At 34.9% G+C, this 19,229-nt stretch overlaps 1 protein-coding gene across 3 annotated transcripts in view; it reads right to left on the bottom strand.

Annotated features, from left to right (window-relative positions):
- Window positions 1–19,229, bottom strand: part of LOC119789924 (low-density lipoprotein receptor-related protein 8-like) — a 179,767-nt gene that overhangs the window by 61,941 nt on the left and 98,597 nt on the right. For all 3 annotated transcript variants that reach the window (XM_038295123.1, XM_038295124.1, XM_038295121.1), the window contains exon 5: window positions 1,606–1,995. In XM_038295123.1, the coding sequence (XP_038151051.1) occupies window positions 1,606–1,995 (390 nt within the window). The remainder of the gene's footprint in view (window positions 1–1,605; window positions 1,996–19,229) is intronic.

A 19,229-nucleotide genomic window follows, 5' to 3' on the forward strand; every position in this document is an offset into this window, starting at 1 on the left:
TTTTTTCAAAAGAAATTAACATGGCACGGAACCACCATGTTTGTTTGGTTTTAAAGTGGGGAAACGTAACGTTAGTTTCTCAGGTAGCTCATCTGATGCTTTCCTTACCTTGTTAGTAGGTTACAGACAGTGATAAGGTTGGCTACTTATTTTACTTTTAATTTCATTTGAATTAGCTTAAGCAGCGTTTACATTTACTTTATAAATAAATTAACTTGCAAATTATGAGGGCAAGGCTTTTAAAGTTTAAATCTTCTGGCAAAGATAAAGTAAAGATGATCCTGCAATTTATGGAAGTAAAGCAGAATAAAATCCAGCAAGATCAGTAATATGTCAATTAATTATATGCCACATTCCCATGTAAATATCTGTCTTTAGCACCCCTAGTTCTCTCATTTTTATTCCAAATACAATTTATAATTTGAATCACAGGGCTATTTTTATCTCTATGGTTCAGTATTTTCTCAAGTAGCAACTTTAACTGCTATACTTTCCTGTCTTAAAAGGCAGAACTCTTCTAGTCTAAATAAACTCATTTGTTGAAATGGGGGGGCCTATTGTTTGAACCCCTTAGGGGCTTTTAAAAACAAAAATGCCTGTCTTTTTTTGCGCTTTATGGAACAAAGTACCCTATATTTTGTGGATGTACAGCTACATTTGTCATGTAAGTTTGCGTAGTTTTTACAAAAACATTTATTTTTCATATTGCACCAGTACAGTTAATGAGCAACCTGTACTTGTGTGCTTGTTTGTTCTGTCTAAAATGTTTATTTTGGAATAAAGAGGTTAATATAAAAAATATTTTTTGTCCGATTCATCGATTAATCGAAAAAATAATCGTCCGATTCATCGATTTTTAAAATAATCGTTAGTTGCAGCCCTAATATATATATATATATATATATATAATTTATCGACAAATCAGAGTCTGAGTGATGTTTTATTTTGAAAAATATAAAAAATTGCGGTATTCTCTCCCAATTACATCAGTCGGTGCATCTGTGCCTCTTGACACAGGTTAATTCAGTTCAAGACTCATCCTATCTATAACATCCTATCTTTGTGATGCGGGATTTTCTGCGGTTACAGCGACCAAAACAAAGCTACGGAGCAGACCGGACATCAGGAGCACACTTCGTGTCTCATCGTCTCCGATTACGCCTCGATGGGACCGGCTTGTTGTTTTATTTTTATGCTGTTTATATATGATTTTATGCCAGTCGTATCATTTTACTTGATTTACTGTTCCTCTTCTCTCTCTGTCTGCTCTCAGCGTGTATACAGCGTCAAACAGTGACACGCCATCATGTTTGTCCATACAGGTCCAGGCGAAGCTTCACATGAGAAAACATGTTTTTCTCCAAAAACACCACAGTAATAAATTTCTCTCATCATTTCTCAAGAGAGATATTATTTTAAACAGCAGAGAATCAAGTACTAGTTGCTATGGTTTACTCACCAGATGGTCTAAGTCTTAAATATCATTATCTTATACATAAACACTTAAATTAAACTTATTTATTTTGCTGAACACAACAAAAACACTGTTTAGAAGCTGCTGGTATTTAAAAATGGAAGCTTCTCAGAACAGAGGGAGACACTCACGGCAATCAGACTCATCCGACTTGTCCTTACAGTCTGGGTCTCCGTCACACTTCCACGTCAGGCGAATGCACTCCCCGTTAGCACAGCGAAACTCCTCAGCAGTGCAGTTGGCTCTGCGGTTAGGCAGGTAGGGGGCGCCGTCTCCACCGCAGTGTTCCGGGTTTTCATCCGAACCGTCGGAGCAGTCGGGGTCTCCGTCGCAGCTCCACATTAGAGGTACGCATTCCGAAGAGTTACAGCGGAAGTGGTTGGGCCCGCAGGTCTGCGGGGAGGAGCACTTCAGCTCGTCGCTGCCGTCTCCGCAGTCGTCATCACCGTCACACACGTAGACGGCGGCCAGGCATTTACGGTTCGCGCACATGAACTCTGTGCTGGGGCACGCTTTGGCATCTGAGGTCAAAAACAACAAAAAGGAGAAAAGAGCAAAAGTAAGATGCTGTATTTATACAATGCTGTTTTTTTTATTGAGAAGTTCTTGATTTTCATTACAAATTAGAGCAGAACTTTGTTCATTTATGTTAAAACTTTCCCTCACTTATGTCAAAAGTAAAGTTTTAAGAAACTAAAGGGATGAGTGCACAAAAGAAAAGAGCTGTAAATTATTCTAAAGCAGCAGGTCAGAGGCAAGAAACAGAGCTTTTCTAGGCAACATATCAGGCCAAAAAAAGAACAAAAGCCGCAGAAGGTGAGAGCAGCAGCAATAGCTTGAAAATGGACAGAGGTTTCCTTTCTTCTTTAAAGAAGTGAATAATAATAGACCTTCTCCTCTTAAAATGAATCTGCAGCATGGTAGACTTTACAAACTGAATATTGTCAAATTCTTTTCACAGCATCAGAAGCAATGGAATAATTCTGATGCTCTAAACCACCAGAAGCATTGGTACAATGTAATTTAGATATGTTTGAATCCAAAAAGCAATGGCATTTTAGGAAATAAAGCTTGAGTTTATTAATGATGCAGTATGTTTTGTTTGAGGAAATAGCTTCTGGAACATTTATTAAGAACCTCAACATCACATCAACTATGTTTCTTTGTTCCATAAGAATCTGAATCAGATTTACTGTCTGACTGTGCTCAAAATAAAAGATTATGAATTTAGTTATATGCGCTTAGATTACAGACAAAAGACAAAGTGTCAGATTTTTTTATTCTATTGTCATTGTCACAAGTAGAGAAATGAAATCAACTCTCTGCATTTAACCTAGGGATGCACGATATAATCGGCCCCCTATCGGTATCGGCCTTAAAACTGAATATCGGATATCGGCCACCCCACCGATATTTAACCCAATATTTGATCAGCTTCTGAGTTTCTACAGTCTAAAAAATAAAATAAAAATACTACTTCTTCTTCTTCCTCAAAAACTTCTTTTTTACAGACTTAAAAACTTCTAAAGATGAGGGAAGAAATATTGATACATTAAAATATCCCAATATATTCATATGCTGATATATTGCCATTTAAAAACACCATATCAATCTCTTTTACTAATGAAATATTGTTATGTCATCGTTATGCTATGAAATCCCCCGAAAACTCACAAAATGTTGCCATATTTTTATATGTTGATATATTGACGCGGTATCGATCTATTTTACTAACAAAATCTCACAAGAATTTGCAAAATATCACGAGAGTTTGTAACAGAACGAAGAAATTTAACAAGATTTTGAAAGTAAAATAGATCGATACCGCGTTTTTAAAAATCGATTTGATATCAGCATATGAAAATATATTTGAGTATATTATTTTTCAAAGTGTCAGAAATGGATAACAAAACTGCTATTTTCAATGACTACTTATTTTTGTCCAGCTTTAACATCAGTATCGATATCGGTTATCGGCTACATGAGTTTTAAAATATCGGCATATCGGATATCGGCCAAAATCCCAATATCGTGCATCCCTAATTTAACCCACCCCCTTTGTACGGAACAGGATTAGGGCCAGTGGAAAAAAAAAAGTTAACTGATTTTTAAATTTTATTTCAGTTTAGTATGGGAAAAAAAAAATCAGAATTCCTGAATTCTGACTGAATTCTGACAATAAAAAAGTCAGACACACGCAGACACACAGAGCCACACACACAGGATGGAGGAGGAGACAGCAGCAGAGCGCCTTATCTTCAGAGATTTTGAAACTTGTTGAATCCTCAGATAAAAAGTACGTGTTCAAATTTCGGTTCTTGGCCATAGAGAGCTCATGTGGCCAAGACTAGCCATTTGTTTTACATAGCCAAACACTCATTAAAACAGTCAACTGCAGTCAATTTTTTTAAATAAAAATGAGAAAAATATATCAGCTTTAACTTAATTGGCGCATTTAATTTCCAGATAGGTCAATCTGATGAGTGCCACTAAGATATTCTCATTAGAGAGCAGTAGCCAAACTTAGATATTGTATTTTCATGGCCTAATTTACCTGACAGGATGTTTACATAAATCTGTTTTAAGGCTTATTTGCAGAGATAAGATTTTTTAGGTATGGAGGAACAGCTCTCCCATATATAAAAATAAATTCAGAAATAAATACATGCTCAATAAATAAATAAGCATTCAATTAATTACCCCCCAAAATACAATGAATAAATATGTAGGTAGAAATTAAATTATACAGTGAGACATAAATGTATATATATCTCTTAATTAGCTTCTTTATTTTTTCCCCTTCTTTTGTAAACAGTTTCATTTGTTACTTGAATCGACTGTTTAATTGAGGTCTGAAGAAGTTTTCTCTAAGGGAGACCCTAAAGAAATAAGATGCCTTTTGTAGGGTTTTGTTTTCCCTAGAGATGTCCATTGAATGCAAACTCATAGCCATGTCTCCATGTGTAGAACACTAGACAGTACCTTTAATTTGGCTCTAATAACAGCAGATTGTTTATTTTTTTGTCTACTGGTAATTACTTTAGTTTTTTTTATTATGCTGATCATAAAACAATTTTTACACGGTGTTATGTCATTGGCTGATCTTTAATAAATATTTTAACCAGTGTATCAGACTCATTTTGAATCGATATTAGGTTGGTACAACGTTAAGTAGCTTCTGATGTAGTTAAGCTACTTTTAACACATTAGTGTAACTTAGCTTGCTATAATTCTTTAGGTGGTAGCTTTGGTGTAGTGAAGCACAATTTATTGTTGAGTAACTGATAGCTTAGCTCACTACACTGGAGAAGTAGCTTGCCCAACACTGTCTACCCATCAGGAGTGACAAGCTATTAGGAGATCAGGCTGAAATACAACAAACGGCGGATATCGTACTGTAGTTGTAACGATCTTGCATCTTTTCATGACATATATGCATAGCCTTTATTGTTAAGATTGTTTTATAAGTTTATGTCGAAGACAATTAATTTGAAAAAGTGTTTTTTTTAACTGCTTTTTAGTTTATTTTGTAATCATTTTATTTATTTGTGTTTTTTTACCTTAAATGCCAAAATATTGTCTGAGTAAATCATTTTAATTATTAAATTAGCTGTTATGAGCCAAGAGGGACTCAGTACTTGAGTACCAATTTTACAAAGTCCCACAGATCTGTAGACCTACTGATAAGGTCAACAGGTAGTTGGGTGAAGTTTTATATGCAACATTAATATTAATCGACTTGTTTTTCCTTCTCTCACTTGCTATCTTTTTTTTTTGTTGCCAGAATCAGGTGTAGCTAAAATGCACTTGGGGTGAAAAGTGTGGGCTCCCACTGAGAGCCCACGGCTACACAGAGGTCAGTAACGGGAAAGAATAATCTTTTATTTACACAAACCGCAGGGAGTTCAGCTTCCTCACCAGACTGTGCTACAGTAGCTCCAGCTGGTTACAGGAAAGGACTGGTATTTTACTTTATGCAGGATCAGCTGTAGCGTGGAGCCGCAGCAGACTGTTAAAGACTTACAGAAGCAAAAAAAAAAAACTGCAAACCATTTTTACACCATGTTTAACTTCAACAGATTGAGGAGGCAGCTAACTGAAAAAAGAGCAACAAAAATAAAGCACTCAGCTCCTGCAGAGGGAATAATTGTGCATGATATGATTATTATGTCCTTCAATAGACTCAAATTGAATGGAGAATAAAAATTACATCAAACATATTGTTTACTTGGTGGTATGTATTTTTCTCCCTAATAAATGGTCAGAATTAATTGTGCCATAATGGTTGCCAAGATGGGTGGCACAATTAAGAGTAAAATATGTTTTGGACTCAGTTCAATAAAAGGATTATCATTCATTAATTTTAAATGAGCTGCTGCAGCTGGTTCTGAAGTGGATCTCAACCACTGCCCTGGTTTCGCCTCAACACACTCTATCCTAATTTAGAACTAAATCATTAAAGAGCTTCAATAAACATGTGCATTATTACACTAGGGGCAGAGCATTAGCAGTCTGCGAGTGGCAGGGTTACACCGGAGAGGCACTTTGTTTTCCACTGGGGCGATGAGTAAATGTACTTAAAGACTCGTGAGCGAGTTTGATCCCATCTGCTGAGGAGGTCCTACACGTTGCTGGGTTTTAACTTATGAATAAAAAATACAGAAAACGAGTTTTATGTGAGAATGAGAATTTTATATTATTCACAAAACTTTAAAAGGAATATTTGTCCCCCAACAGATTCATAAAATGTTCCCACATAACAAACAGATGGACTTAATTGAAAAAGTAGATAGATTTAGACAGATTTATTTTTTCATTTTGTATACACAAGTGAAACAAAAATGACATCAAATTGGCACTTACTTCTTTCATGTTGTTCCATTAATGATGGGACATGATGGCTTATTAAATAAAATGAAAATAAGATGATGATCGGGCTGAGACTATTTATAATAACCATAAATAAACATCAAGTAGTCAAATATGAACTGCCAGTAGTGGAGCTTTATGCTGATTTCTGTTGTTAACTTTGGTAAATCTTAAACTCTGAATAGCTGGTTAAGCAAAGAGAGTTGGTATTTGGGGTTTGAACATTAATTGAGATTTATGAAGTAATCATTTAATTTGTGAAAACACAAAAATATATTTGGACCAATTAGAAATGTGCACCATTTCTAATATATATAGATCAGTGAAACTTGGAATGTTTTCTTATTTTCATTTTATTTAATAAGCCAACAGAGAACACTGGGAAAAAACAGAGCTAATCCAGAGAAGCCGACTATCACCTTTAAAACCCAAAGGAGTTGCTTTTCTGCCGTTGAATTATTAATACACTAAAGCAAACAACAGTGTGGAGAAATCAAATTCGAGGGAGCATAAAATGCTTGATAACCATTTTGGATTTCCTCAATTTTTATAAAACATTTTAACTTGCTTTTGGATCCTCTCTGAAACTGCAGCATGCATGTTTCATTGGTTAAACTAATATCTACTTAATCTATAATGCAGAAAAGTAGATTTTTCGATTAGCAGGACACCAGTACAACAAAGAGCTGAGCAGTGAAATCTTTTCCAATATTAGCAGAATGTACTGAAGCTCACTTTAGGATCCAGCTGAATGAGTTTTGAGAAATTCATCTTCCTTTTAGTTATAGTAATCAAGCTGCAAAAAAAAAAAAAACAGGAACTGGAACTCCATTCAGAACAAAATGTAAAACATACCTGAACATTATTAAAGATGTTTGCATCCTCTGAGTGTCATTTTTTTATATTTTTCTTTACCTGAGCTACAGTATTGTTCCATATTTGTTCTAATATTATTGAAGGAAATAACATGTTTCATAAAGGTAAATAATAATACTTTAATTTTAAAAAATCAGGGTTTTAAAAAACTATGACATGTAGCTTTTAAAAAGGGTTTAGAGAGTAATTTACATCTCTGCACATTATTAATATTTTTACAGCTCGCTACCATTTCATTTCTATTTACCCAGTTTTATTTTTCATCATCAAATTCTTTCAAATATTCAAAATGTAAAGATATAAGTTGAATGCTGCTTTAACACTATATAAACCTTACTTCCCACTGTTTGTCCTTCAGCACATTATAAACCTTTTCTTTAATATGACCTTTTTTGTAATGTTTTCGTTGTTTTTAATAAAATGGGAACAAGTTTCTCTACATAGTTCTAAAGCTGTTGCATTCGTGTCGTTCCTGATCCTCACATTGTGTCACTCACTATCCTTTTATGTCAATAAAATGTATAGTTTCTTAAAAAACGCATTAAAGTTACAGCAGGTTCATATTCAGCTCTTGTTAATCCATACGGTAGCAGCAGCCGCCTTTATGCACAGCCTATTAAATGATATATGACACCTCATACACCCAAAATTGTTAGAATCTGAGTAAGACTTAGAGCTAGAGGTCAGCAAATCTGATATTTATTGTTATCCATCAATATTGTCTATGAAGGCATCATCGAACATGAATCTGTCAATCAGGCTGAACTCAGTCTTTTAGTGAAGTTACCTCCCAGCAGCATTTCAGCTGCTCCAAGAACGACTCTGATAAACATGCATCCCTACCCAAATACAACATTAAGTCCTCAGAAGTCCTGCATTTTACCCTGAAGTCTGGTTTAGTAAAGGTTTTTGTTGTACTCGTTTTTTTATGACTTTTTTTCAAGTTACAATGATAACTAAATATGATTAGGAATTTTTATTGTTCATGATTTTAAAGTTAATGACTAGATGGTATCTCAGGAATTTATGAATCTTAATCAGTCTATTTTTCTTGTTTAGTCCCACACATCACCAGAGGCAGATATTTGGCTCGTTTTAATCATTTATTTAAGATGGCTTTGATCAAGAAACTTCTTGTATTTTAACTTTTGTGCTTAAGTTTAAAGCTTGTGTTGAGTCGGGTGTTGTACATTTACCTCTTCCATTGTTGCTCTCTTCTCTGCTTTTATCTATAATACCATCAGTGCTCCTGGGAACACTATTTGTCTCACCCCACATGAGCTGCTTTTTCACTCTCTCTGTATTCTTCTATTAAACACAGTGTCCCTGTTAAAAACCAAGATGTCCGGAAAGAAGAGGAAATTGCAGGTTTCTTTTGATGTGTTTAAAGAATATTGGTAATGTTGTTAGACACTGTAATATAAATATTTTTCCTTGAATAATTTCTTCAAATTTCAATAATAATATGGTTCTTTTTACCAGCTCTACTCTTAATATTCGACAGCAGAGGTCTTAAACAGGGGGTCCGTGACCCCTAGGGGGTGCACAGAGGTACTGCATGGGGGTCACAAAAGTTTTGGTTGATTAGAATTTTTTTTTATTCCCGCCTGTAATTTTTTCCACTAATGCACATTTTAATACACATAAATTCAAATTAACATAAATTCAACACAGTGAAGGAAACAGGAAAATGTTGAAGACCACCGTTTGACAGTCTACCAACCTGAAAGTTAGGCTAGTATTATTAATTTCCACATAATCTTTTAGTTGTTGTCAACTAAACTGTTTTCTTAAATTATAGTCTGTTTTATTTACATTTAATAAGGAGGTAGTTTGTTAAATTAACTATTTGTCTCACCCCACATGAGCTCCTTTTGCACTCTCTGTATGCTTGTATTAAACACACCGTCCCTGTTAAAAACATCAGATGTCAGGAAAGCAGAGGAAATTTCAGGTTTCTTTTGAAATCTTTAAATAATATTGGTAATGTTGTCAAACACTGTAAAAAATAAATTTTTCCTTGAATCATTTTGTCAAATTTCCATAATAATATTGTTTTTGTTCTTTTTACTAGCTCTACTCTTAATATTCGACAGTCTACCAACCTGAAAGCTGGGTTAGTATTATTAATTTCCACATAACCTTTTAGTTGTTGTTGACTAAACTGTTTTCTTAAATTATAGTTTTATTTACATTTCCTAAGGAGGTGGGTTTGTCAAATTAACTATTTGTCTCACCCAGAGATGGCAAAAGTACTCACTTTCCGTACTTGAGTAAAAGTACTTGTGTTAAAAAATACTCTGGTAAAAGTGGAAGTACTGATTAAACTTCTTTACTCAAGTAAAAGTAACAAAGTACAGGCTTGTAAATTTACTTAAAGTATAAAAGTAAAAGTAGAAACCACTTTTTTCATGCCGTTGCCTACATTTTAAATGGATGTCTGCCAATAGGACTAGATCTCCGTTGTGTTCATTTTCCATCATCTCGTCGTCCAAGCTACTATGCTAACGCCACCGCCACCAAGCTGCAATGATTTGCCGCGAATGAATACCGCCGAATCTGTGGATTCATCTTGTAGTGGTGCGTCAAATGCAACGTAGATTCCCATCCAATTAGATTGAATTTGGTATTGATGACGTGGGAAATAATAACGGTTACTCCATTGAAATGATTCAAAACTAAAGTAACAAGCCAATTTTTTAAAATGTAAGGAGTAGAAATTACAGATATTTGTGTAAAAATGTAAGGAGTAGAAGTAAAAAGTCGGCATAAAAATAAGTAGTAAAGTAAAGTAAAAATATCAGAAAAATCTACTTGAGTACAGTAACGAAGTATTTATACTTCGTTACTTCCCATCTCTGGTCTCACCCCACATGAGCTGCTTTTGCACTCTCTCTATGCTTGTATTAAACATGGCGCCACTGTTAAAAACCAAGTGCTAACAAAATCTGAGCCATCAGAGGTCAGGAAAGCAGAGGAAATTGCAGGTTTCTTTTGACATGTTTAAAGAATATTGGTAAAGTTGTCAAACACTGTAAAATAAATATTTTTCCTTGAATCATTTCGTCAAATTTCCATAACAATATGGTTCTTTTTACCAGCTCTACTCTTAATATTCAACAGTCTACCAACCTGAAAGCTGGGTTAGTATTATTAATTTCCACATAACCTTTTAGTTGTTGTTGACTAAACTGTTTTCTTAAATTATAGTCTGTTTTATTTATATTTCCTAAGGAGGCAGTTTGTCAAATTAAAGTGTAGGGTTCCCCTGTTAATCACATCTCTTCACAGAGGTTTTGTCTTCCACTGCAGCATCCGGCTCCATCCTTCTTCACAGATGAACCAACCAGCTGCTTTTTCTTACAGAAACTAAGCAGAAACTTAGAGAAGATTGAGCTTTTTTTTGTTGTTGTTCCTTCCAAAACAAGGTGTCAATTTCTCTAACATCTCTGGTACTGAACAGTCTGAAAGGACTATGTAAACTATTTCAAACATTTCTTACCAAGTCATCACAGTCTGCGTCTGGTCTATTTGAAGGGGCATAAGTGATGCATTCAGGAGCATTTAAAGAAACTGAAATTCCGGAACGTTAAATCTATATGAGTAGGGGTTGCTATGGAAATAGATCCTCAAATTCGCATTAAATAAATTGATTATATCTCCCAGGTGCACTGGATTTATAACAATGAAATGGCTGTTTAAATACTGATATATCATGTTTATTCCTATTTGTTTAAGTATAGAAGACATACTTTTATTCTACTGTCATAAAAGGAATACCTAAGACCAATGTAATTAACAGTTTTCTGATGTTTTTTTGCATCATTAGTACAGTGATGTACTTGCCTTCACAGTAGATGAGCTTTCATTTATTGAAGTTAAGAGTATTTCTAAGGTGAAGGCTTGAAAAAGAAAACCCATGTACCATATAGATTAAACTATTCATTCAGCCTTTAGAACAAGCAGGTCCAGGGTAAATAGTGATGTTATGTCTGAAAGTCCTTCACTGCTTTTTGTATAATTTTCCCTTAAGATGAAAAGAAATGAAAGTGACCCTTATATTTCTTACAACAGTGAACGTCTGCAGGTAAATACACGAAAGCTGCAGCTTCACACCCATATAAGCTACACAAAAAGCCATGTCTAGAGACAAGAAGGTTTTTGTAAGGCAAATTTAAATAAAAAGATAATTCAAATACACTGTAGAGGCATAAGAAAGGCAGGGGGAAAAACGGACTAAAAATTTAAACTAATGACGTTTCAGAATTTTATTTCCTTTCTCCTCAATACACTTCATGATTTTAGGACAATGTCATGAATCAATGAAGTGACTTCTGTTAAGAGTTTACTTTATAGAAGTAACCAGTGCAAAATGTTACACTAAAGTAAAAAAAGACCTAAGCAAAATATGACTGTAGTCAAAGTTACTTTTATGTAGGCATAAAAAAATCTTTCTGGTCTGTTTCATAGTGGAACACAGGAGATATTTGAAAACAGTTTAATCAACTGTTGAAATAACTAATGGGAGCAAAAAAATCTGGTTTGTATTGTGAAAGGACTGTGACTGTATAGCACTTTATTTTACTTATATTTTGCAGATATTCAATCACTGAATATACAATTACTTAACATATTACTTAACAAATTAATTCTCATGTCCGCCTGTTAATTTGTCCTTGTCTCTTTCTGACATCTTCAATAAAAAAAAGTCTAGCTCCACTCCTGCTGAAGAGGAGGGAATTCCTTCTAAATTAATTTTTTGACCTGTTATTTTAGTAGTGTCACCTGATGTTCATCTGCTATACAGTGTACTACTACCTTTTTACAGTTAGTGAAGGTCTACTTCCCACAGCTTGACTCTGAGCAATGGAAAAATATTCCTGTTAAAACCCACTAAGGTCTCCAGTTAGAAAGTTCGCCTTCCTCATAAATACTGCTCTGTTTTCATAGGTGAGCCCAAAACAAGGTCTTTACAGTTAGCTGCTACTTTTCACCTTTGGTAAACTTCTACTTTTCACAATTTGACAGAAGAATTTTACTTCATGCTGTAAGTTACATGGTTGCAATTCCTAAATAAGTTTTGCGCCCAGTAGAAATATGATCTTCTTCCTAATACAGAAACTGACATTGTTAAAGAGCCTGCTTTGTTTTTAGGCTGTGTTAACATTCATAACAGAATCTATGTGTCAAAATAAATATAGAAAAACTCAGTTCACCACAAAAACACAGAAAAGTTATCAGGTTAGGTCCCTATAATCTCATTTGATCTTTTTAATAAGAAGAAAATAAACTGTTACCACAGCCATATTCTTCACAAATATAAATTCCTGAGTCTTGCAAACTTCATAAAGTTCATATAAAATCCCATTCAAAGTCAACTAAAGGCATATACATAATTAAATATTGCCATAAAACTAAGGTACATTCATTAGTAATAAAATATTTGTTGTTTCCTTCAAACTTGGGGTAGATGGCTACATCAGCCTGCCAATATTTTTTAACAATATCAGTGTTTTTGTCTTGGTTTTGGTATGGGCCAAACATTTATCGGTCAATTAATTAGTGCTTTTAGCAGCCATGCCTTGAGATCAAGTGAAGCGCCTGCAATGCATTCCAACCATACATGCAGCACATGCAAACTCCATGGAGAAAGACCCCAGGCCAGGAATCGAACCCGCGACTTTCTTGCTGCAAGGCAGCAGTGCCTGATTGGACACACTGCTCCGCCCGCCTGCAATGCCATTCCCTCCATTTTCTAAACAGTAATAGCATTTATTTATCCTTGGTTATAAATGTTGCTTTTGTCTAAACTTGTGTACATTTATCTTGAATGTAGCGAGCAATAGCAATAGAAATCCCCCCCACAAAAAAACAAATAAACAATTGAGCGATTTTAGACTACCATCAAAATAAACCTTAAAAAAATACAACTGTATCAGTCCATCTCTAATTTAAGAAAAAAGCTAACTCTCCCCATTGGAAAACATCGCTATTCATTTCACACCACTTATGTTGATATTGCAGCCAAAATACTCAAATAAAGAGCAACTAAAAAAATTAAGTGCTAAAAGAGTCACTTGATCTAAACTTAAGCAGTTATGATGGCTGTCTGCCTTGCATCACCACTTACTAATAAAAGCTATATAAGACAGTGATGATTTTTCAGGACATGAGGCAGAATTCACCAGGATATTTCAGACGTTAATGAAACGAGCAAATAAACCTTTGGGCATGATTTTGATGAAGCTTTAGTCTATATGATATATGATTTTTGCTTTATATAGGTTGTAGCATTTAATGCAAACTATGCTGTGCTCGATTTTTCACATTTAGTCTTGTTTTTAAATTCCTTTTAAGTGACGTTTACTTTGCTTTTTATTAGTGTTAGATTTATTCAATGATGATTATAAAGTTAATGTGTGTACATATGAAACATTGGAGAAATGAGATGCTTTACTCTGTTTACTGCAAACTGTCATGCAACGGTGGTAGAAAATTGCTGATGTTTGTGCAAGGCTAATCACACTTATCAGAAGACCACTCTGTTCTGTGATTCAATCAGAGGAGCATTTTGTCCTATGACCTGATCAATTGCCTTGTCAGAAGAAAACTCTATTTTGTAACCCACCCCATGTGTTATGATCTGCTAATAAAAAGGCTTTGCAGAGGAAGTCAGTCAGAGAGTAGTGAGCTGAATGTAACTCTCCTTCTGCAGAAGCTGTTAAAAATCCCTCTTCTGTGTAGACTCAGTTTCTCTTTTACGAACCTACATTTTTGAACCTAACAATTAGAAAAGCCCAAAAAGGAACTAAGTCTAAACAAAGAACATGCATTTTATCCCTACCGAAAAACTAAAATGAATCAATTACTAAATTAAGCTGCATACATGATTTTCTGTGGTTCTCCACTCTGAGATGGCATCCTATCATGGTAGAAGGAATCAAGTGATCTCCGTAAAGTGAGTCAATCATATGCAAATGCTTGTAGAACCAGTCTGCATGCTGGTGCTGGTGTTCTACACCTGGGAGCATTGAAATGGTCCAGAATTTAGTGTTTAGGTGGTTGAGAGGAAGTGAGACTTGTAAATGTGAAATAAAACGAAGAAAACTGAGAATTCATAGAAGCATCCAGCAGTTTTTTTTTTAAGTCGGAGGGCTACATAATTTTATTTAAACCAAATTAATCATTCTAATTCTGAAAATGAATCCGCTTTAGATTTTTATTTTGAAAAACGTCATCTCTAAGATTGTACAATATTTTCCCTAAAAGAAAAACACTGTAAGGAAGGGCAAAACAATAGAAATACAACCCCTGCTGAGGTAAACTTTTAGTCAATTATCTGATTTTAATTTGATTGATTGACTGAGTGATTATCTTTATTGATCTCAGTGGAGAAATGTCCTCGTTACATCAGCTCTAATGGTAAAAAGAGAATAATGTGCCAAAGGAAGAAAACGGTGCATAGATATATACAATATATTCAGTGCATCCACATATAACGGTTTTTGGGTTTTTTTTTCTATGAAGTCTCTGTTTTCTTTTGATAAAGATTACCATAGTGTTAATAAACTGTATCCTTTTCTCTTTTCTGATGCTGGTGATATCTGAAAATAGCATTTTTCTATCATTAGTTTGCCATGAGATCACATCTAGGTTGATTTGCTGCAGCATGTTAGTAAATAACATAATGTTAAATAAATGTTGGCTGGAGCCTAAAACTGACCTAAAATTTGTCTTCCTCATTTATTAAATGTTTCAGATTAACAGGCTGTGTCAGTGATGGTTGAAATATTGGGTTTTTTCCCAAAGTAGCTTAGAGTTAAAGTAAACATCATCCCTGGATACATCAATGAGCACATCTGTGCTAAAACCTATTTATCCTGGAGATTTCTAGGTAAAATTGGTTTATATTCTCAATCTCAAACTTGATTGAAAATATGAAAAAGGAGATTAATATTAAAACCTAAAGCTACACATTTCCAGTCTTTTTACTGCATTAATACAACCAGTCCAGGACTCTTCATATGTAGAGAGTGATTTATTGCAGCAGAGGTGCAGCCGCTGTATGAAAGCGTAGCTCTGGTTGGATATTGGATCCTTGCTGAACAACTGACAATGTTACATCAAAGAAATTGAACTGCAACGAGGTGATGCCCGTGAGCCATTTTAGGGAGTAAGCTGAAGCCTGACTTGTCATCTCCCATATAGATTCCACAGAATGAACACGTAAGCGGTGCCAATTTGGATGATCTGTTCGAGCTTTATGAATCATTTTGAATAACAGGATACACTACTGCTGCTTACAGCCCCTAAACCAACCCAGCACCCATGTGGGCTCCAGAACCAAGCTGCTGATTTCTGGCAGGTTCAGAGGGTGGAAAAACTTATCATTTCTTAACATGTTAAGCGACTTTGGCAAAAAAGGATGAGGCCTTGAGGTCAAACTCAACCTCATTCTTTACCTTTCAATATAGATGTAGAATAAAGTTGGACTTGGCAGGTGAGGGGAGTGGTTATTGCAGTGTGCTTGTGCTCTGAAGGTTGTAAGTACACGATTCGATCTCCACAAACTGGACTCTGGGTCCCTAAGCAAGACCCTTAACCCCACATTGCTCCACGGGCGCTGCTCAGTGGAAGCCCACTGATGGGTTAAATGCAGAGTGAATTTCTCCACAGTGAGAGTAATAAAGTTCGATAATGGGGCATGCTTTGGTGGCGCAGTGGTTAGCACACACAACCCATGTACTGAGGCCTTAGTGCTCGACTCGGCTGACCCGGGTTTGAATCCAGCATTTGGTCCTTTGCCGCATGTCTCTCCCCCTCTCTCATACCCCCTTTCCTGTCAGGCTACTGTCCAAAAAAACCGAGCCACTAGTGCCGGAACCCCAAGTCACCAATTTAGTGCTACTTGGTCCCAATTAGGGATGCACGATAGAGATTTTGGCCGATATCCGATATGCCGATATTTTAAAACTCATGTAGCCGATAACCGATACTGATAGTCAATGCAATTAACTGGTTTTCCTTAGATAGAAAACTTTGTATCAATTTGACTGTATGATCTGGTTGAACTGTAAAGTGCCTTGAGATGACATGTGTTGAGAATTTGGTGCTATATAAATAAACTGAATTGAATTGAATTGATACCGATTTTAAAGCTGGACAAAAATAAGTAGTCATTGAAAGTAACAGTTTTGTTATCCATTTCTGACACTTTAAAAAATTGTATTTTCATATGCTGATATCAAATAGATTTTGATATCAGCATATGAAAATATGCTGATATCAAAATAGATTTTTAAAAACGCGGTATCGATCTATTTTACTTTCAAAATCTCGTGAAATTTCATCGTTCTGTTACAAACTCTCGTGATATTTTGCAAATTCTTGTGAGATTTTGTTAGTAAAATAGATCGATACCGCGTCAATATATCAACATATAAAAATATGGCAAAATTTCCTGAATTTTCGCGGGATTTCGTAGCATAACGATGACATATAGCAATATTTCATTAGTAAAAGAGATTGATATGGTGTTTTTAAATGGCAATATATCAGCATATGAAGATATTGTGATATTTTAATGTATCAATATTTTTTCCCTCGTCTTTAGAAGTTTTTAAGTGTGTAAAAAATAAGTTTTTGAGGAAGAAGTAGTAGTATTTTTTTTTTTTTTTTTTTTAGACTTCAGAAACTCAGAAGCTGATCAAATATCTGGTTAAATATCGGTGGGGTGGCCGATGTCCGATATTCAGTTTTAAGGCCGATACAGGCCGATACCGATAGGGGGCAGATTATATTGTGCATCCCTAGTCCCAATGCAATTTCCCATTGGGAACCTGCTAGCACTAAGTCGCTAACTGGTTAGCAAGATGCTTCCGACAAACCGGCCACAACCAAACAAGCTTGCGAACCTTCCTCCACAACAATCCCGCCCCCTTGATAATCAACCAATCACATTCACTTTATTCACTTTAATTCGGAAATGCAACGCCGCTTCCCTACGACAATAAATGAAACGGATCCACGCTTAGTTGTAACATTTGTGAAAGTATTTTACCATTTTTGAAACGTGTTAACGTCTTTAATGTAAACTAAATATATCAAAAATGCTGTAAGCTGGTTAGTTTTAATAAATTGCAATAAAATATTGTCACATAGATTTTGTTTTGTTTATGTTGCGCTGCATGCTGGGTAAATGCAGAGATGGCAAAAGTACTCACTTTCCGTACTTGAGTAAAAGTACAGATACTTGTGTTAAAAAATACTCTGGTAAGAGTGGAAATACTGATTAAACTTCTTTACTCAAGTAAAAGTAACAAAGTACAGGCTTGTAAATTTACTTAAAGTATAAAAGTAAAAGTAGAAACCACTTTTTTCATGCCGTTGCCTACATTTTAAATGGATGTCTGCCAATAGGACTAGATCTCCGTTGTGTTCATTTTCAATCATCTCGTCGTCCATGCTACTATGCTAACGCCACCGCCACCAAGCTGCAATGATTTGCCGCGAATGAATACCGCCGAATCTGTCGATTCATCTTGTAGCGGTGCGTCAAATGCAACGTAGATTCCCATCCAATTAGATTGAATTTGGTATTGATGACGTGAAAAATAATAACAGTAACTCCATTGAAATGATTCAAAACTAAAGTAAGAAGCCAATTTTTTAAAATGTAAGGAGTAGAAAGTACAGATATTTGTGTAGAAATGTAAGGAGTAGAAGTAAAAAGTCGCCATAAAAATAAGTAGTAAAGTAAAGTAAAAATATCAGAAAAATCTACTTGAGTACAGTAACGAAGTATTTGTACTTCGTTACTTCCCATCTCTGGGTAAATGACATATGCCAGGTCCTACGTCCCGCCAAAAAAAGCAACTTTGTAACTTTTAAACTTTTTCAGTTTGAACTGAAGCGCATAGAAACTATTGGCAATGTAGAAATCACAAGGGGGGACGAAAATTAGGAGGACCGAATAAAGGAAGAGGGGAGAGTTAGCCAAAAAAGCTGCTCTTTGTGTGGCTGCTGCTGGGAGATGCTAACCCTGATGGAGAGCTATGCTACAAAGAGCTCCAGTTTCTAACTGAGCCTGTTTACAGTTAGCATTGGGGTCAAAATATATTCTCAGATATATTAAAATCTAACGATTTCTTACAACAACAGAAAGGTCCCTTACTGTCACTTTAAACAGTTGTTTATTTTCTGCTATAGTAACTGTAGCTAATATAATGAAAAGTAGATCACAAACCGATTATATTTGTTTGTTTCAACAGATATTTCATTTATGGCGGCTCATAAAAACGTTGAGTCAGATATAACATAGCCCTGGTAACGTAACTGCGTCATCTACCCAGAATGCATTGCGCAGGTGGCAATCACCATAGATGAAAAATATAATATATAAGAAAATATAATTCTGATTTTTTTTTTTTACATATAATGAACAGCAATATTGGAGTTAATAGGAAAATTACAACATATTTAGGCCAACATGTTCAACTAGTGATGAATCCCTTTGATGCTCTCTAGTATTTACATGATTTCAATATTGCTCTGTAAATCTTAAAAATTTTCAATTGAAAATGTAAACTTAGGAAGCTTTTAAACTAGATGAATAACTTGTCTAAACTGAGTAGGTCCTAATTAGGGCTATATTCTGGCATCTTTTTACAGTGAGATCTGCATTAAGCCTCAGTGTTTATTTCCTGTATTTACAGGAAAACTTATTAATGATAAGGTTTGGTTAACCTGTTTGTAAAAAAAAATAAAACTGAAGATGAATTTTAACTTTTACAAGAGAGATTGAAAAAAGTCAGATTTTTTTCTAAAAGTTTTTTTTTTTCCTGTTTTCTTCTTTACAGATATAATGCAACCACTTTTGACATTTACTTAATCATATTTAGTTAATTTAACACAATTGTTTTATGTCTTGCCCTGCTAACATGAATCAATTGTGATACAGTAACTTAATATGATTAAGTAAATGCCAAAAGCGGTTGCATTATTTTTTTCA

This window comes from Cyprinodon tularosa, unplaced genomic scaffold (genome assembly GCF_016077235.1).
Source record: "Cyprinodon tularosa strain WSP-4 unplaced genomic scaffold, ASM1607723v1 ctg350, whole genome shotgun sequence".
Lineage (NCBI taxonomy): Eukaryota > Metazoa > Chordata > Actinopteri > Cyprinodontiformes > Cyprinodontidae > Cyprinodon > Cyprinodon tularosa.